This window comes from Caenorhabditis remanei, chromosome IV (assembly GCF_010183535.1).
Source record: "Caenorhabditis remanei strain PX506 chromosome IV, whole genome shotgun sequence".
NCBI classification, from domain to species: Eukaryota; Metazoa; Nematoda; class Chromadorea; order Rhabditida; family Rhabditidae; genus Caenorhabditis; species Caenorhabditis remanei.
Window position 1 is genome coordinate 22,498,231 of NC_071331.1, and position 19,564 is coordinate 22,517,794.

A 19,564-nucleotide genomic window follows, 5' to 3' on the forward strand; every position below is an offset into this window, starting at 1 on the left:
TGAAGAAAAGCCTATTTTCTGTCTTTTTAGACCATTTTTCCTTGTATTTCTGCAAAATATACTTTTCGGAAATTCCACAATTATGGAATAACGGAAGTCGGAAGTAAACATCCGAAAACGGAAGTCGGAAGTCGGAAGTAAAATTTTGAAAACGGAAGTCGGAAGTAAAATTTTGAAAACGGAAGTCGGAAGTGAAAAACAGCCCGGAAGTCGGAAGTCGGAATTCCGCGCAACTGTGATATTGACATTTACCGAACCTGACCTGTAAATTCATCGATAATATCTCCCCAGAATAATTCACACATTTATCAATCACCAGAGTTGCGCGGAAGTGATTTTTTCTAAAACGGAAGTCGGAAGTAAAATTTCTAATCCGGAAGTCGGAAGTAAAATTTTCAAAACGGAAGCCGGAAGTCGGAAGTGAAAAACAGCCCGGAAGTCGGAATTCCGCGCAACTCTGTCAATCACATTGTCACATTTGTCGGCAATGTTTTGAAGGCCAAAGATACAATCTTCAAATAAAAAGATTTTCAATCAAAGCTTTTAATTTAAAGAACATAACGAACTATATAAGAAACAAAAAAGAACAAATAAATTACTGGTTGTTAAACAACACAAAATTGTTATGAATCGCTGTGTCGGCGTTCTCAGTGAAACAGCTCTACACGATGGGCAGCTGGTACGGTTCCACTCTGTTGTGAGATTAGCGATACATCTTGAGCAGAATGTATGGCCACACCCTGAAAATGTCTGACCATTTTTGTCGGTATTGAATTCTGAAAATTGATGATGAGCACAAAGTTTTCGAAAATCAATAACTTCTTGGAGTTGTTTTTGTCGGATAACTCGAATTTTCGAAAGGGAAAACATACCTGGTGACACAGTGGACACCAGTAGTCGGTGACAGTCAATATAATAGTTGAGGGGAATAGGGGTATTAGAATTGTCGCGGCAAGTACCACAAGTACGACAGATGAACTTTGAGAGATCCTTTCCGATTATTCTGAAAAGTGATCCATTGTTTCTGGGAATTTTGTTAAAATGTCATGATTATACTTTTCTGAATCTCCAAATCACACTGATTCCAAAAATATAGATATCACTTGAATCCGATTAAAACTGACTGAGATACGGTAGGTTTTGTGAAAATGTAGATTTTCGAAAAGTTTCGAAATGTTTCGAAAATCAATATATTTTTGAGTTTTAGCCGGATTTCAATGATTTCAAGCTTAAAACGAAAAGAAAATATACCTTTAACAATGGCTTTCTTATTGCAGGACATTCCAATTCCGTGTCAATTGAAGTTACTTTAACCGCCTAGTGGTCCAGTCCACACAGTTCCATATATATATCAAAATGTCGGTTGTGGAATTCATTGGAATCGAAAACGAGGCGAATCAATGATGCAACGCGTCGGTGACAGTCAATAACAATGAGAGGGGGATAGGGGCATTAGAATTTTATAAGAATCAAAGGAAGACCAGCCATTCAGTAGGTAGCCTAAAATACAGAATGAGAATAGATGGTCGATGGATTCTAAGGGTACAGAAAGACAGATGGTGTACGCAGTCAGATGGTGCGCAAGCATTCTGAGAGCGCGCACCATCTTCTCATTTCCCGCCATTTCCCAGGAGGTAACGTACCATCCATTACCCCTTTACTAGAAAACCCATAAAATTCTAAGTTTTCCCATCAAAAAATCATCAGGAAATACCGAAAACTCGCCGAGTTACTGATTTTCGAAACTTTTTGAAAACTTTCGAAAACTTTCGAAACGCTGTAAATTATTCAGTTTTGACTATAACTGAAATTTAACAAGATATTCAGAATCCTCTCGTCAAGCCGCTTCGAATGAGTATAATCATGACTAGGTTTGAAATTTTCGAAAAAATGGTCCCTCTTGGGCGGTCAAACATCAAATTTTTTAGATGTATGTCATGATTATACTCATTCGAAGCGTCTTGACGAGAGGATTCTGAATATCTTGTTAAATTTCAGTTATAGTCAAAACTGAATAATTTACAGCGCTTCGAAAGTTTTCGAAAGTTTTCGAAAAGTTTCGAAAATCAGTAACTCGGCGAGTTTCGGTATTTCCTGATGATTTTTTGATGGGAAAACGTAGAATTTTATAGGTTTTCTAGTAACTGGATGGTACGTTACCTCCTGGGAAATGGCGGGAAATGAGAAGATGGTGCGCGCTCTCAGAATGCTTGCGCACCATCTGACTGCGTACACCATCTGTCTTACTGTACCCTTAGAATCCATCGACCATCTATTCTCATTCTGCCTTCTCGACTGCCTACTGAATGGCTGGTCGTCCCTCTCCTCTGATTTTCCTAGAATTCTAATACCCCCTTCCCCCTCTTATTATTGACTGTCACTGACGCGGTGCATCATTGATTCGCCTCGTTTTTCAATTCCAATGAATTCCACAACCGACATTTTGATATATATATATGGAACTGTGTGGACTGGACAACTAGACGATTAAAGTAACGTCAATTGACACATAATTGGAATGTCCTGCAATAAGGCAGTCATTGTTAAAGGTATATTTTCTTTTCGTTTTACGCTTAAAATCATTGAAATCCGGCTAAAACTCAAAAAGATATTGATTTTCGAAACTTTTCGAAAATCTACATTTTCACAAAACCTACCGTATCTCAGTCAGTTTTAATCGGATTCAAGTGATATCTATATTTTTGGAATCAGCGTGATTTGGGGATTCAGAAAAGTATAACTGTGACATTTTAGCAAAATTTTCAAAAATTAGTATAAATTTCCAGTAATAATTGATCACTCTCATCACATCATCAATTTTCAGAATTTAATACCGGCAAATCCTGAACGAAACGATGTGTGACGAAACGGTAAAGAAGGCGATGACAAAACAAATCACATCTATATCCGTGTTCTTCACTGCATGAGAGAATTGTACACGACCAGTGAACATGCTCCATCCACATCAATTTTTGAAGCAATGGATTAGAGGATCGAATGGAATTTTTTATAATATTGGATTACTGCTAACCATTTGAATTCTATGAAGAAAATGAATGTTTTGCCGCAACAATTATTTGTGTCTTGCATGGTTTCAAAATCAAATAATTTCAAAATCTGATAAACTTTCAGATTTTCAAAACATTTCGAAAAACCTTTGTGCAAGTAACTCCGCCCATTTTCATCCAATCTTGTAAATGTTATCATTATTAAATTCAGCATGCCAACAGCTTTCAGAAAAGTACCCACAAGCCTAGGTTCCGTTCATTTTGGGTCCCACCACGAAAACTACAGTACCCCCGCCGTAAATCGTGTCGAGACCCAAAATGTGCAGAATATAGGCATGTGGGTACTTTTCTGAAAGCTCTCGGTGAGCTGAATTTATATATTGTGTTTTTGAAGAAAAAAAAACGTTGGGTCTCGCCACGAAAATAGCGGAAAATAGAAAAAACTGGTTTTTCAAAGACAAACGTTTGTAAAAAGTTGTTTTTTTTTTTGTTAAAAATTAAATAATTTATAAAGACTTTTCACCTAAAAATCTCTTTTTTTACCAAATTAAAGCCAGAAGTAAAAATAAATGACAAATCCACCCGAATTTCGGAATAAAAACTATTTTTTCGGATATTTTTTCATGTTTCCACACGAAAAAAGTCACCTGTTCGTCTTAAATTCATTTGTTACACTTTTTCCCGTTAAAAACCTTTGGAAAACCTGAAAAAATCTTCGAAAATCGGCAAAAACCCGTATTCTCAAAAAATCCGAATTCAAACACCCGCGCAAAAACGCCAATGTGTGCGGTGGAGCGCGCTTGCATCATTTCTTATTTTCCGTCATTTTTATTTATTTTCCTTCGATTTTTATCATTTTTCGACCGTTTTTCTTCATTTTTTTGGTTTTTTCTGCTAAAAATCAATTTTTCAGCATGATAAGCTCACTGGCAGTAGAGTTTGGAGCCTTGCGGCTCGTTTGTTCATCGAGGGTACTCAAAAAAAAATTTTTTTTTGAAAAAAATTATTTTTTCGTGTTCAGATCATCGTAGCAACTCGAAATTTGCCGGCAAGAGGTACTAAGCCGTTGCCACGTCATCTCTGGGATATGACCGATTTGGAGGAGAAAACGGGCGGCCGATACACTCATAAACCGCTTCGAATCAATCGATTGGGAGGACGGGACCCGGAAACCGGGCGAAAAGTCAATCAACATATTGGTGGCGGTGTCAAATTCGATTATTTCTTGATTGATTTCCATAGAAGGTGCTGAAAATGTGGAAAAATCTGGAAAAAAATGGAATTTTTTCGATTTTTGTCGAAAAAATGATTTTTTAGTGATTTTCAGCCAGAAAAATGAAGTTTTGACTGAGTTTATATGCTAAAAGTTATGTTTTCCACCAGAAAATTCATAATTTTCGACTTGGAATCGGGAAAATCAGAAAAAAAATCGATTTTTGCCGAAAACATTAATTTTGGCATCGAAACTTGCTATTTTTTGGCTGAAAATTAAGTTTTTATCTGAAAATTCGATTATTTCTTGATTGATTTCCATAGAAGGTGCTGAAAATGTGGAAAAATTTGGAAAAAATGGATTTTTTTCAAAAAAATGATTTTTTAGTGATTTTCAGCCAGAAAATGACTGAGTTTATATGCTGAAAATCATGTTTTCCACCTGAAAATTTATCTTTGTCGACTTGGAATCGGAAATTCAAAAAAAAATTGAAGAAAATTGGTTTTTGTCAAAAAAAGTCGATTTTGGTTGATAAAAGTTGATTTTTATTGGCAATATCACGATTTTGATGCTGAAAATCGTGAATTTCACCTGAAAATTCATATTTTTCGACTCGGAATTGGGAAAATCAGAAAAAATTACAGAAAATCAGCATTTTTTATCAATTTTTGTCAGAAAAAGTAGATTTTTAGCGATTTTCAGCCGGAAAAATGGTGTTTTCACCGATTTTTCATGCTGAAAATCGTGAATTTCATCTGAAAATTCATATTTTTCGACTCGGAATCGGGAAAATGAGAAAAATGTTGAAAATTATCGATTTTTATTGATTTTTTTGTCGGAAAAAATCGATTTTCAGTGAGTTTTAACCGGAAGAATCCACGATTTTAATGCTGAAAATCTCGTATTCTATTTCAAAATTGACATTTTTCGACTCAAAATCGAGAAAATCGAGAAAAATGTTGAAAATTATCGATTTTTGTCGAAAAAATTGGATTTGGTCACAAAAAATCCCTGAATTTTTGTAGTTTTCAGAGGTCCATCGACCCAAGGTGTCACCTACGACGAGCGAGTACTCGAAGTTCGTCGTGATCCGAATCGAACGTGTCATATTGCTCTTTGTGCTGGAATTCAAGGGAAACGATGGATTTTGGCGACGGAAAACATGAAGTAATCGAGTTTTTCGGCTGAAATTGGGCTGAAAATGACATTTTTGACTGAAAAATGCGGAATTTTTATTTAAAAATCGTGAAAAAACTGATTTTTAGCCAGAAATTGACGTTTTTAAGCCGAAAATTGATGGTTTTTGCTAAAAATTGACTATTTTCAGCTCTAAATTGGACAATTTCAGTCCAAAAATTGATGATTTTCTGCCGAAAATGACATTTTTGTCTGAAAAATTCGGTGGTTTGCTCAAAAGTGACGATTTTTCTGAAATTCAGGATGAAATTTATCGTTTTTGACTGAAAATAGAGAATTTTCGCTGAAAAATCACATTTTTCAGCCGAAAATAGTCGATTTTCAGCTAAAAAATGCCGATTCTCAGTTCTGAATTTGACAATTTCAGTCAAAAATTAACGATTTTAAGCTAAAAATTGACGATTTTTTGGAAATTTAGGCTGAAATTTATAGCTTTTGACTGAAAACTCGTGATTTCAGCTCAAAATTCATGATTTTTTTGAAATTCAGGGTGAAATTTATCGTTTTTGACTGAAAAGTAGGGAATTTTTGCTTAAAAATCGCAGAAAAAGTGAATTTTCCTGAGATTTCAACGAATTTTCGTCTGGAATTCGTATTTTTTGCTCAAAATTCTCGATTTTCAGCCCCAAAATCTCATAATTTTTCAGAGCCGGTGACATCATATCAACAAGTGGACATTTGTCTGAAAATCCAGTCATCGGAGTCGAGGGAAATGCGTATCCGATTGGATCATTGGCTGCTGGAACTGTTATTAATAGGTAATTGATGCAAATTTTCAGATTTTTAATACAAAATTCGAGAAATTCAGCAAAAACTAGCCTGAAAACCATAAAAAAAACAAAATTTTGGTGATGGCCGAGTTTTTGAGTTTTCTAGGCCACCGCTGGAAAAGTTCGGCCACCAATCGAAAGTGAGCGTTTTTCATGATTTTTAGATGTTTCAGACCTAATTTTTTGCGATAAAACACGTTTTTACTTGATTTTCACAAAAAATTTTAAGAAAAAAGGTATTTCAGTCAAAAATTTTAATTTTTTTCGAGGTTTCAGACAGTTTTTCGCTTATTATGCTCAAAATTTCCTATATCTGACCAGTTTAGGCGGTTTCGGCACAAAATTTGAAAATTTCATCAAAAACTACCCTGAAAACCATCAAAAAACAAAAATTTGACGATGGCCGAGTTTTTGAGTTTTCTAGGCCACCGCTGAAAAGTTCGGCCACCAATCGAAATTTAGCGTTTTTCATGATTTTCAGATGTTTTAGACCTAATTTTTCGCGAGAAAACACGTTTTTCAATTGATTCTGACAGAAAATTGCACATTTTCAGTCGAAAAATTCCATATTTTATAAATTTCCAGCATCGAACGGTATCCGACAATGGATTCGGAGACATTCGTAAAGGCAGCCGGTACTTCTGCGACAATCGTCCGTCATCAGGGAGAGTATACTGTAATCAAATTGCCCCATAAACACGAGTTCTCACTTCATCGAGAGTGCATGGCAACTGTCGGACGATTATCTCATTCGGATATCGATTCGAAGATTTTCGGATCCGCACAAATGCATCGAAGGTATGCGCTGAAAATGACTGAAAATTGGAGAAAATTGGAGAAAAATCGGTTAAAAATGAGCCAAAAGCTGAAATTTTTGCCATAGACCCAATTTTTGATATGAAATTCAGATTCCCCGCCCCTTTTTACCTCTATCCAGACGGTTTTCACTCAATTTTCAAATTCTGTGCATTTTGTCGTCGGGGTGTTCGGTGTCTACACACAATCGGCGCTACAGTAACCCAAAAAACACAAAATGAGAGATAGCGACGCAGAGAAATGGGAATACGGGTAGTTTTTGATGGGGAATTCGAATTTGAGCTTAGTTTTATATGTATTCTATCATTTTCAGCCATTTTCAGACAAAATTTCAGCACAAAATTGAAAGTTATAGTTGAAAATCCGAGAAAACATCATTTTTCCATATTTTTTTTGTACTGAAAAACTTCTACGGAATCTGATATTTGAGCGATTTTCTACTGATAATTAATTAAAAATTTGAGTTTTTCAAAGAAAATTTTGTTTTTCGACTGTGAAAATGGTCAAAATAGGATTTTCCAGATAAAAATTCGAGCGATTTTTGACAGTTTTCAGTGAAAAAACGTTTGAAAATTGTAATTTTTATACAACAAGCAGTCATCAAAAACAGAATTATCAGTCGAAAATCGCATTTTTCAGCTGATTTCCAGACAAAAAAACCATTATCACTCAATTTTCGACCAATTTTCTTTAGTTTTCAGTCGAAAAACCAAATTTTTAGTCAATTTTTACTCAACAAACTCAATTTTCTATTGATTTTCAGCCGAAAATCACTCGAAAACACAGATTAGTTTTCCAGTCACAAAAATGCTATTTTCACTCGATTTTCGACCAATTTTTGACAATTTTCAGTCAAAAAACGTCTGAAATTCTGAAATTTTTCTAAAATTTTCAGCATTTTACTTATTTTCAGTCAAAAACTCAGTTTTCAACCGATTTTTTTCCAATTTTCTCCCAAAAAACTGTCTGAAAATCCCAATAATTTCCAGATTCGGTTACAAGATGTCGTCCGGTCTTTTCCACAAAAAAGACGGTTATTTCGGTCGAAAAGTACGCGCCCTACCGCCCGTCCGCCAACTGGACGCCCCGCCCCAAGCTCCGCCCCCTTCACAAAAGTTCACTTTGACGAAAGGAGAACTGTCGGGTCTACACGGACACGCGAAAGTGCACAATCTGATTCCATCGGGATATAATACGAGAGATTATCCAGAATAAATGGAAAATTTGACTGAAAAAATGGGAAAATTTGAGCGTTTTTGAGAGAAAAATGCTTAAAAAATTGTGTTTTTTTGAGAATTTTAGACATTTTTTCTGTTTTTTTAAATTAAAAATGCTAAAAATCAGCGATTTTCCCTATTTAACTCTGTTTTTGTTGTTAGATCCTTCTTTTTAATAGGTTTTCCAATGAATATTATCATTTCAGATTTTTCAGAAAAAATTTTCGGAAAAAAGTAATTTTTCCAAATTTCCCCCTGAAAACTCCATTTTTAACGATCTACACTATGAAATTCAGCTTCCCCGCCACTATTTACCCCTATCCAGACAGTTTTCACTCAATTTTCAAATTCTGTGCATTTTGTCGTCGGGGGTGTTCGGTGTTTGCACACAATCGGCGCTACAGTAACCCGAAAAACACAAAATGAGAGATAGAGACGCAGAAAAATGGGGATATGGGTAGTTTTTGATGGGAAATCTGAATTTTAGCATAGTTTTTTTCAAAAAATTGAGATTCTGAGTGATTTTCAGACAAATTTTCAGCCAAAAAATGACAAATTTATGCATTTATGAAGGGAAACGCAGAAATATAGGGATGCGGGTAGTTTTTGATGGGGAATTCGAATTTGATATTTATTTTGCTGTATTTTGACATTTTGATTGATTTTCAGACAAATTTTCAGCCAAATTTTCAGATTTTCAGCCATATTGATGCATTTATTGATGAGAAACAAGAAAATCAGCAGAATTTGCAAGTCTTTGCACAATATTCTTTTCTCTTCTCCGGTGGATAGAATGTATTTGTACAGAATCCATTTTTCGCCCATGCTCCACAACTGAAAATTTCAAATTTTGAAAAAAATTTTCTCAGAAATTCAAATTTCCCGCCAAAACGAATTCTCGAAAACTCACTTTGGTGATGCATCCTTACACGGAGCCTTAGGTGTAGTCGGAATAATTTTTGTAGTCTTTGTAGTCTGCGGGGATACTGTAGTTGTAGTCTTTGTAGTCTGCACTGTACTTGTGGATACTGTAGTCTTGATTGGGATTACTGTAGTTCTGACTCCTCGGGTTACTGTAGTTGTGGTAGTATTACAAGTGTTACAGCTTAGTGGACATAATCTGAAAAAAAATTTTCAAAAAAATTTCAAAAAAAATTTTTTTTTTTTTGGACATTCGGACATCCGTACAAACTCACTCTTTTAGATAATCTGAGATACATTGATTACTGTAGTTCGGACAATTTACTGAGTGATCGACACAACTTGGCTGAGTCGTCGAACCGCATGTTCCACACGTTTGGGGACACGACCTGCAAAAAATTTGGAAATTTTGAAAAATTTTGGATTTTAGCTACAGTATACCCTGGGTTACTGTAGTTTCTGTACTCACTTGGTGTAATCTGATACCGTACCACACTCCGACGTGAATTTATCACAGTCTTTGTTGTAATCGTAGCATTGAGTTGGGTCTGGATGGCACAGACCACAGGTATAGGGACAACGACTGAAAATTAACGATTTTAAGTGGGAAATTCGAATTCCCTGCCCCTTTTTATCCCTATTTAGACGGTTTTTAGGAAATTTTCGAATTCTGTGCATTTTGTCGTCGGAGTGTTCGGTGTTTGCACACAATCGGCGCTACAGTAACCCAAAAATCACAAAATGAGAGATAGAGACGCAGAAAAATGGGGATAAGAGTAGTTTTTGATGGGGAATTCGAATATGATATTGGTTTTCAAAAATTGTAAGAATTTGACCGCTGTTCGGCAGGTTTTAGGTCTTTAAAACTCATTTTCTCTATAAAACCGTGTTCCATTCTCAATTTTCATGTGAAATTCGGATTCCCCGCAACTTTTTATCCCTATCTAGACGGTTTTCACATAATTTTAAAAATCTGTGCATTTTGTCGTCGCGGTGTTCGGTGTTTGCACACAATCGGCGCTACAGTAACCCGAAAAACACAAAATGAGAGATAGAGACGCAGAAAAATGGGGGATACGGGTAGTTTTTGATGGGGAATCCGAAAATGAGCTTAGTTTTTTGATATTTGGCTTAAAATTTTTAGAATTTTCAATTTTTTACTCACCTTTGAAAATACATATCCGTACACAAGCCGCTGCTTGACATACAAGAAATCATATCGTCGACACATTCTTCTGAAGTTACAGTGACCACGAGGAACGCGAAAATTAGAACTAATCGCGTCATTTTTGGATGGAAAATCGAAAAATTTGATAATTTGAATGTTTCACCGCAAACTTTTATACGCTTAGTGTTATCAGTACGTCCAAAGAACCCTAAAAAGTGATATGGAAAAATGATGTGGGTGATTTGGACCCCACCCACTTTGACTTTTACACGAATACAAAAAATATGAAAAAAAAAGTAGTTTAAAACAAATTTTTCAGAAAAAAACTTTATTTCTGGTAAAAATTTGAGTTTTCACTTCTTTTTATTATGAAATTCGGATTCCCCGCCCCCTTTTACCCCTATCCAGACAGTTTTCACAAAATTTTTGAATTCTGTGCATTTTGTCGTCGGGGTGTTTGGTGTCTGCACACAATCGGCGCTACAGTAACCCAAAAAACACAAATTGAGAGATAGAGACGCAGAAAAATGGGGATAGGGGTAGTTTTTGATGAGGAATTCGGATTTGAGCTTAGTCTTTATGTATTCTATCATTTTTCAGCTATTTTCAGACAAATTTTCAGCCAAAAAGTGACAAAAACTTGAAAATATTTCAATTTGACAATTTTACTTCCACAAAAAGAGGCGATAAAAGTATTATGATATCATAAGTCACTACATTTGGAGTTCTTATCAGAAAACGCTTCATGCTGATAAAAAATTGACGATTTTCTTTAAAAAATCAAATTTTCTGGAATTTCTGCGTTTTTTGTCTAGAAATTCTGAGAAATTCGAATTCCCCATCAAAAACTACCCATATCCCCTTTTTTCTGCGTCTCTATCTCTCATTTTGTGTTTTTTGGGTTACTGTAGCGCCGATTGTGTGCAAACACCGAACGCCGCGACGACAAAATGCACAGAATTCGAAAATTGAGTGAAAACTGTCTGGATAGGGGTAAAAAGGGGTGGGGAATCCGAATTTTGTAGTGAAAACTGCTGGAAGTGGTTGGTTTAGAGGTTTTTTCGCTGAAATTTTAGGTTTTTTGATAATATTTTTCAGTTTTTTCACTTTTTCCGGGAGCAACCCATTTTTATTGTTGTGTGTAGGTGTTAATCACATCATTCTTTTTCAATTCTAATCATTTCTCTTATCACTTTATGATTTCTTGATTTCCTCCCACAACTCCCACTGATAACATTTCGCTTATAAAACTTTGCGGGAAACCACCAGAGAAATCATCAAAAAATGATTCGATTCCTGATTTTTATCACATTTTTGCGGTTTTTGTGTATTCCGAGTCATGTATGGACTTGATTATCACGTGTCCGGATATGAAGAACGCTTGCAGTGAGACAATGATACAGAAGTGAGTTTTTTCTGAAAATCTGAAAGTTTTTAGTAATTTTCACTACGAAATTCGGATTCCCCGCTCCCTTTTACCCCTATCCAAACAGTTTTCACAAAATTTTCGAAATCTGTGCATTTTGTCGTCGGGGTGTTCGGTGTTTGCACACAATCGGCGCTACAGTAACCCAAAAAACACAAAATGAGAGATAGAGACGCAGAAAAATAAGTATATGGGTAGTTTTTGATGGAAAATTCGAATTTGATGATGGTTTTTGAAATTTCGAAAAATTTCACCGATGTTCGGCAGGTTTCATATCATTAAAACTCATTTTCTGTATCAAAACGTGTTCTAGGTTTGATTTTCATGTTAAATTCGGATTCCCCGCCCTCTTTTACCCCTATCCAGACAATTTCCACTCAATTTTCAAATTCTGTGCATTTTGTCGTCGTGGTGTTCGGTGTTTGCACACAATCGACGCTACAGTAACCCAAAAAACACAAAATGAGAGATAGAAACGCAGAAAAATGAGGATATGGGTAGTTTTTGATGGGGAATTCGAATTTGATGATGGTTTTTGAAATTTCGAAAAATTTCACCGATGTTCGGCAGGTTTCATATCATTAAAACTCATTTTCTGTATCAAAACGTGTTCTAGGTTTGATTTTCATGTTAAATTCGGTTTTTCTGCCTATTTTTACCCCTATCTTGACACTTTTCACTCATTTTTCAAATTCTGTGCATTCTGTCGTCGTGGTGTTCGGTGTTTGCACACAATCGGCGCTACAGTAACCCGAAAAAACACAAAATGAGAGATAGAGACGCAGAAAAATGGGGATAAGGGTAGTTTTTGATGGGGAATTCGAATTTGATAATGGTTTTTTTTTGTTTTTTTCTCGATTTTCAGTCACTTTTTTCAGTGAATGCCCCTATACTTGCGGAATATGCACCCAAGACCCCACAAAATGTAGTGATACCAATTTGGACTGCACCAAATTCAATATTCAATGTGAATTCGACAATTTCAAAAAGTGAGTGTGATGGATTACTGTAATTTCGAAAAAAAAATTATCGGTTTTTTTTGCCAGAACGTGTCCCCAAACGTGTGGAACATGCGGTTCGACGACTCAGCCAAGTTGTGTAGATCACTCAGTAAACTGTCCGAACTACAGTAATCAATGTAGCACAGATTATATTAAAGAGTGAGTTTGTCCGGATGTCCGGATTTCCAAAAAAAAAAAAATTTTTTTGAAAATTTTTTTTCAGATTATGTCCACTAAGCTGTAACACTTGTAATACCACCACAACTACAGTAACCCGAGGAGTCAAAACTACAGTAATCCCAATCAAGACTACAGTATCCACAACTACAGTGCAGACTACAAAGACTACAACTACAGTACCCCCGCAGACTACAAAGACTACAAAAATGATTCCTACTACACCTAAGACTCCGTGTAAGGATGCATCACCAAAGTGAGTTTTCGAGAATTCGATTTGGCGGGAAATTTGAATTTCTGAGAAAAATTTTCAAATTTTTAAATTTTCAGTTGTGGAGCATGGGCGAAGAATGGATTCTGTACAAATACATTCTATCCACCGGAGAAGAGAAAAGAATATTGTGCAAAGACTTGCAAATTCTGCTGATTTTCTTGTTTCTCATCAATAAATGCATCAATATGGCTGAAAATCTGAAAATTTGGCTGAAAATTTGTCTGAAAATCAATCAAAATGTCAAAATACAGCGAAATAAATATTGAATTCGGATTCCCCATCAAAAACTACCCCTATCCCCATTTTTCTGCGTCTCTATCTCTCATTTTGTGTTTTTTGGGTTACTGTAGCGCCGATTGTGTGCAGACACCGAACACCCCGACGACAAAATGCACAGAATTCGAAAATTGCGTAAAAACCGTCTAGATAGGGGAAAAAAGGGGCGGGGAATCCGAATTTCATAATAAAAATTTATTTAGAGATCAAAAAATAACCAAAAAATCAGAAAAATGTGTCAATTCTGCCCGTAACATTGTCATATCTCAATTTGATCCACTCTGGCGGATAGAAATCCTCTTCCTTCATCTCATTTGCCACCTGAAACTAAAAAATGGGTTACTGTACCTTCTTGGATTACTGTACCTTGTCCTGCGTCTCCTGAATATTTCTATAATAAGTGACTGATCCCTCTTTCGACAAATATGATAACCACCAGCCGAATGTTGACGACGGTGCTGAAAAACTGAAAATGGATTACTGTAGGTGTCCCCCAGGTTACTGTACCTGTGATCAGTGTGACGTCACAAAATTTTCGAGTGAAAGCCAAGTCGATTTCTGGCGCCAAAGTTGGTGTGAGGACGACCTGAAATCATTGCTGACGCGTTTGGTGCAAAAATGCCAAAAATTATTACCGAATACTTTCTGGGCAGATTAATAGTGTCCAAAAGATCTGAAAATGTCATAAAATTTGAAATATCAGTGAGATCCGAAAATGCGTCAACAAAAAATTTGCTGGCGCATTTCTCGATATACCTTTAAAAACTTCATAAACAAATTTGACGTCATTCCCGAACACTGCTACAGTAACCCGTGGATGAGATTTTCGATCTGAAACTTTCAAATTTCAGTACGACACTCCGATATTCCACCCTACAGTAATCCACAAGAAAGTCTGTGGCCGCCCGTGTGAATTTAGGATCCGTTGGTTGATGGAAATCATCGGTTTGAAAATCGCCACGCCGAATGTGAGGACAGATTCTGTAAAAACAAAAAAACGAGAAATGCGCCAAGGCACGAGAAATGCGCCAAGGCACGGGAAGTGCGTCAACCCCTCTTATGATTCCCTAATTCAAAAGTAGGTATTAATCTTGTGTAAACAGTGAACAGTAAACCTTGGTTGCACGAGAAATGCGTCAGCACTGGTCATTGCTGGCGCATTTTTTGATACTCACATAAAATCATTCCTGTGTCGTTCTGGAAGCAAACATTCCGCTTTTTGAAAGATTTGATCTTTTGGCTTCAATAATTCCCGGATTTTCAGCCGAATATGATTGAAATACTTGAAACTCTAAAAAAAAATTCAGAAAAATTGCTGACGCACTTTCGGTGTACCTGGAAATAACGTCCATCGAAGATCAAATGTTTCTCTGGTCGACTTATAAACTGTTTTGGGTCATCAAACGTGCAACATTTGCCAACACTCAAATCCTGACGGGTTGCTGCAGCGGTCTGAAATATTGTATCGAAAAATGCGCCAGCAAATTATTTTTGGACTCATTTTTTGAATCGGAAGGTTCTAATGAACATAGAAACTGTCAAAACAACTTAAAATTGACTAAATCAGAAAAAGCGCCAATGCACCGAAAACGCGTCAGCAACCGTCTTGCTGGCGCGTTTCTCGATCCGACACCCCTAACTTACCGGAATCATTCTGAACTCGAATTCATCAATAATTTTTGGAAAATAGGATAAATTTCGTTAGCCAATATGCGAATATTGTTGAGATCAGTTGCATTTACAAGAACTCGTCGTTGAAGAGTGTCACCGATGCCAATTAGAGTCATTAGCTCGAAATATTTGTTGCCTGGAACAAAAATTGATTGCTAACGCAGTTTTTGAGCGTTGGCGCGTTTTCGGTGAGTTGGCGCGTTTCCGGTGCGTTGACGCATTTCTTGATACTCACCTAATCCGCCATCCCTGAAGCCTCCGAGATGAAGTTGAACTGTTTTTTCGTACTTTTTATCGATTTCTGTGATTTCTGCGTCCTCCGGAACGAGAAAAGTCATATTTTCGATGCGAGACACACATTGCTGCACGTTTTTCTTCAATTCTGTCAGGATTAACGGTTCGACCATTGGTTTTCTTCTGGTTTTCATGAATAATATGAAGATCACTGAAAATTTGAAGGATTCTGGCGTACTTTGAGACTAAAACTTACCAAAAACAAGAAAGATGATGATGTAGAGCTTATTGGTCCGAAAAACTTTTGGTTTCATCTCAAATTTCTGAAATTTTTTTCTAAAAATTATAAAAAACCAATATCAAATTCGAATTCCCCATCAAAAACTACCCATATCCTCATTTTCCTGCGTCTCTATCTCTCATTTTGTGTTTTTTGGGTTACTGTAGCGCCGATTGTGTGCAAACACCGAACACCACGACGACAAAATGCACAGAATTCGAATATTGTCTAAAAACCGTCTAGATAGGGGTAAAAATTGGCGGGGAATCCGAATTTTTTACTTAAAATCTATAATTTTCAGTCGTTGTCCCTATACCTGTGGTCTGTGTCATCCAGACCCTACTAAATGTTACGATTTCAACAAAGATTGTGATAAATTCACGTCAGAGTGTGGTACGGTAGCAGATTACACGAAGTAAGTACAGTAACCCAGGGTATACTGTAGCTAGAATCCAAAATTTTTCAAAATTTCCAAAATTTTTTAGGTCTTGCCCCCAAACGTGTGGAACATGCGGTTCGACGACTCAGCCAAGTTGTGTAGATCACTCAGTAAATTGTCCAAACTACAGTAATCAATGTAGCACAGATTATCTAAAAGAGTGAGTTTGTCCGGATGTCCGGATTTTCAAAAAAAAATTTTTTTTTTGAAAATTTTCTCAAAAAAACATTTTCAGATTATGTCCACTAAGCTGTAACACTTGTAATACCACCAAAACTACAGTATCCATAACTACAGTAACCCGAGGAGTCAGAACTACAGTAATCCCAATCAAGACTACAGTATCCACCACCGCCACAACTACAGTACCCCTAGTCAAGACTACAAAGACTACAACTACAGTACCCCCGCAGACTACAAAGACTACAAAAATGATTCCGACTACACCTAAGGCTCCGTGTAAGGATGCATCACCAAAGTGAGTTTTTGAATTTTTCTTTTTGGCGGGAAATTTGAATTTCTGAGAAAAATTTTCAAAATTTAAAATTTTCAGTTGTGGAGCATGGGCGAAGAATGGATTCTGTACGAATACATTTTATCCACCGGAGAAGAGAAAAGAATATTGTGCAAAGACTTGCAAATTCTGCTGATTACTGGTCTCTCATTAATAAATTCATCAATATGGCTGAAAATCTGAAAATTTGGCCGAAAATTTGTCAAATTACAGCAAAACCAATATCAAATTCGAATTCCCCATTGAAAACTACCCATATCCCCATTTTTCTGCGTCTCTATCTCTCATTTTGTGTTTTTCGGGTTACTGTAGTGCCGATTGTGTGCAAACACCGAACACCGTGACGACAAAATGCACAGAATTTGAAAATTTAGTGAAAACCGTCTGGGTAGGGGTAAAAAGGGTCGGGGAACCCGAATTTTATAATAAAAATTTATTTAGAGATCAAAAAATAACCAAAAAATCAGAAAAATGTGTCAATTCTGCCCGTAACATTGTCATATCTCAATTTGATCCACTCTGGCGGATAGAAATCCTCTTCCTTCATCTCATTTGCCACCTGAAACTAAAAAATGGGTTACTGTACCTTCTTGGATTACTGTACCTTGTCCTGCGTCTCCTGAATATTTCTATAATAAGTGACTGATCCCTCTTTCGACAAATATGATAACCACCAGCCGAATGTTGACGACGGTGCTGAAAAACTGAAAATGGATTACTGTAGGTGTCCCCCAGGTTACTGTACCTGTGATCAGTGTGACGTCACAAAATTTTCGAGTGAAAGCCAAGTCGATTTCTGGCGCCAAAGTTGGTGTGAGGACGACCTGAAATCATTGCTGACGCGTTTGGTGCAAAAATGCCAAAAATTATTACCGAATACTTTCTGGGCAGATTAATAGTGTCCAAAAGATCTGAAAATGTCATAAAATTTGAAATATCAGTGAGATCCGAAAATGCGTCAACAAAAAATTTGCTGGCGCATTTCTCGATATACCTTTAAAAACTTCATAAACAAATTTGACGTCATTCCCGAACACTGCTACAGTAACCCGTGGATGAGATTTTCGATCTGAAACTTTCAAATTTCAGTACGACACTCCGATATTCCACCCTACAGTAATCCACAAGAAAGTCTGTGGCCGCCCGTGTGAATTTAGGATCCGTTGGTTGATGGAAATCATCGGTTTGAAAATCGCCACGCCGAATGTGAGGACAGATTCTGTAAAAACAAAAAAACGAGAAATGCGCCAAGGCACGAGAAATGCGCCAAGGCACGGGAAGTGCGTCAACCCCTCTTATGATTCCCTAATTCAAAAGTAGGTATTAATCTTGTGTAAACAGTGAACAGTAAACCTTGGTTGCACGAGAAATGCGTCAGCACTGGTCATTGCTGGCGCATTTTTTGATACTCACATAAAATCATTCCTGTGTCGTTCTGGAAGCAAACATTCCGCTTTTTGAAAGATTTGATCTTTTGGCTTCAATAATTCCCGGATTTTCAGCCGAATATGATTGAAATACTTGAAACTCTAAAAAAAAATTCAGAAAAATTGCTGACGCACTTTCGGTGTACCTGGAAATAACGTCCATCGAAGATCAAATGTTTCTCTGGTCGACTTATAAACTGTTTTGGGTCATCAAACGTGCAACATTTGCCAACACTCAAATCCTGACGGGTTGCTGCAGCGGTCTGAAATATTGTATCGAAAAATGCGCCAGCAAATTATTTTTGGACTCATTTTTTGAATCGGAAGGTTCTAATGAACATAGAAACTGTCAAAACAACTTAAAATTGACTAAATCAGAAAAAGCGCCAATGCACCGAAAACGCGTCAGCAACCGTCTTGCTGGCGCGTTTCTCGATCCGACACCCCTAACTTACCGGAATCATTCTGAACTCGAATTCATCAATAATTTTTGGAAAAATAGGATAAATTTCGTTAGCCAATATGCGAATATTGTTGAGATCAGTTGCATTTACAAGAACTCGTCGTTGAAGAGTGTCACCGATGCCAATTAGAGTCATTAGCTCGAAATATTTGTTGCCTGGAACAAAAATTGATTGCTAACGCAGTTTTTGAGCGTTGGCGCGTTTTCGGTGAGTTGGCGCGTTTCCGGTGCGTTGACGCATTTCTTGATACTCACCTAATCCGCCATCCCTGAAGCCTCCGAGATGAAGTTGAACTGTTTTTTTCGTACTTTTTATCGATTTCTGTGATTTCTGCGTCCTCCGGAACGAGAAAAGTCATATTTTCGATGCGAGACACACATTGCTGCACGTTTTTCTTCAATTCTGTCAGGATTAACGGTTTCGACCATTGGTTTTCTTCTGGTTTTCATGAATAATATGAAGATCACTGAAAATTTGAAGGATTCTGGCGTACTTTGAGACTAAAACTTACCAAAAACAAGAAAGATGATGATGTAGAGCTTATTGGTCCGAAAAACTTTTGGTTTCATCTGAAATTTCTGAAATTTTTTTCTAAAAATTATAAAAAACCAATATCAAATTCGAATTCCCCATCAAAAACTACCCATATCCCCATTTTTCTGCGTCTCTATCTCTCATTTTGTGTTTTTTGGGTTACTGTACCGCCGATTGTGTGCAGACACCGAACACCCCGACGACAAAATGCACAGAATTCGAAAATTGCGTGAAAAATGGGTGCATAGGGGTAAAAAGGGGCGGGGAATCTGAATTTTATGGTAAAAAATCGAAAAAATTTATAAATTCACTAGTAAATTTGAAAAAATCGGCTCCAGTTATTGTTTTTTGGTCATTTTTCATAACTTTTTATGAAAATTATAATCTCACCTTATTAAATAAATACCAATTATGTTGAAAATCAAAATGGAATGTACAAATCAATAGTCGTCTCCTTTTTCTTATCATTTCTGAGTCCAATTCCTATTAAAAATGATAAGAAAGAGAGGAAGGAAATGTTTGGGCAGTGCTGTAAAA

At 36.6% G+C, this 19,564-nt stretch overlaps 7 protein-coding genes across 7 annotated transcripts; 3 read left to right on the forward strand and 4 right to left on the reverse strand.

The window, feature by feature from the left end:
* Window positions 1-3,922: 3,922 nt before the first annotated feature.
* Window positions 3,923-8,219, forward strand: GCK72_015782 (uncharacterized protein; the record flags this gene model as incomplete). Its single annotated transcript, XM_053731127.1, has 6 exons — window positions 3,923-3,979; window positions 4,030-4,253; window positions 5,254-5,388; window positions 6,066-6,176; window positions 6,774-6,986; window positions 7,994-8,219. The coding sequence occupies 6 exons, from the start codon at window positions 3,923-3,925 to the stop codon at window positions 8,217-8,219; spliced, it is 966 nt and encodes a 321-aa protein (XP_053585899.1).
* A 739-nt stretch (window positions 8,220-8,958) lies between these two features.
* GCK72_015783 (uncharacterized protein) lies at window positions 8,959-10,429 on the reverse strand (the record flags this gene model as incomplete). The annotated part of the gene is made up of 5 exons (XM_003092326.2): window positions 8,959-9,055; window positions 9,132-9,341; window positions 9,418-9,531; window positions 9,612-9,725; window positions 10,308-10,429. 5 exons carry the CDS (start codon window positions 10,427-10,429, stop codon window positions 8,959-8,961), a joined length of 657 nt encoding a protein of 218 aa, XP_003092374.2.
* Window positions 10,430-11,653: 1,224 nt separating this feature from the next.
* Window positions 11,654-13,341, forward strand: GCK72_015784 (uncharacterized protein; the record flags this gene model as incomplete). The annotated part of the gene is made up of 5 exons (XM_053731128.1): window positions 11,654-11,715; window positions 12,615-12,725; window positions 12,783-12,896; window positions 12,961-13,170; window positions 13,245-13,341. 5 exons carry the CDS (start codon window positions 11,654-11,656, stop codon window positions 13,339-13,341), a joined length of 594 nt encoding a protein of 197 aa, XP_053585900.1.
* A 348-nt stretch (window positions 13,342-13,689) lies between these two features.
* Window positions 13,690-15,117, reverse strand: GCK72_015785 (uncharacterized protein; the record flags this gene model as incomplete). Its single annotated transcript, XM_053731129.1, has 9 exons — window positions 13,690-13,785; window positions 13,831-13,922; window positions 13,972-14,050; window positions 14,100-14,137; window positions 14,221-14,295; window positions 14,342-14,445; window positions 14,640-14,755; window positions 14,800-14,916; window positions 15,109-15,117. 9 exons carry the CDS (start codon window positions 15,115-15,117, stop codon window positions 13,690-13,692), a joined length of 726 nt encoding a protein of 241 aa, XP_053585901.1.
* Window positions 14,397-16,738, forward strand: GCK72_015786 (uncharacterized protein; the record flags this gene model as incomplete). The annotated part of the gene is made up of 5 exons (XM_053731130.1): window positions 14,397-14,542; window positions 15,951-16,064; window positions 16,135-16,248; window positions 16,324-16,566; window positions 16,642-16,738. The coding sequence occupies 5 exons, from the start codon at window positions 14,397-14,399 to the stop codon at window positions 16,736-16,738; spliced, it is 714 nt and encodes a 237-aa protein (XP_053585902.1).
* Window positions 15,291-15,683, reverse strand: GCK72_015787 (uncharacterized protein; the record flags this gene model as incomplete). Its single annotated transcript, XM_053731131.1, has 2 exons — window positions 15,291-15,580; window positions 15,626-15,683. The coding sequence occupies 2 exons, from the start codon at window positions 15,681-15,683 to the stop codon at window positions 15,291-15,293; spliced, it is 348 nt and encodes a 115-aa protein (XP_053585903.1).
* Window positions 16,739-17,065: 327 nt separating the features above from the next.
* Window positions 17,066-18,628, reverse strand: GCK72_015788 (uncharacterized protein; the record flags this gene model as incomplete). The annotated part of the gene is made up of 9 exons (XM_053731132.1): window positions 17,066-17,161; window positions 17,207-17,298; window positions 17,348-17,426; window positions 17,476-17,513; window positions 17,597-17,671; window positions 17,718-17,821; window positions 18,016-18,131; window positions 18,176-18,292; window positions 18,485-18,628. 9 exons carry the CDS (start codon window positions 18,626-18,628, stop codon window positions 17,066-17,068), a joined length of 861 nt encoding a protein of 286 aa, XP_053585904.1.
* Between the last annotated feature and the right edge of the window lie 936 nt (window positions 18,629-19,564).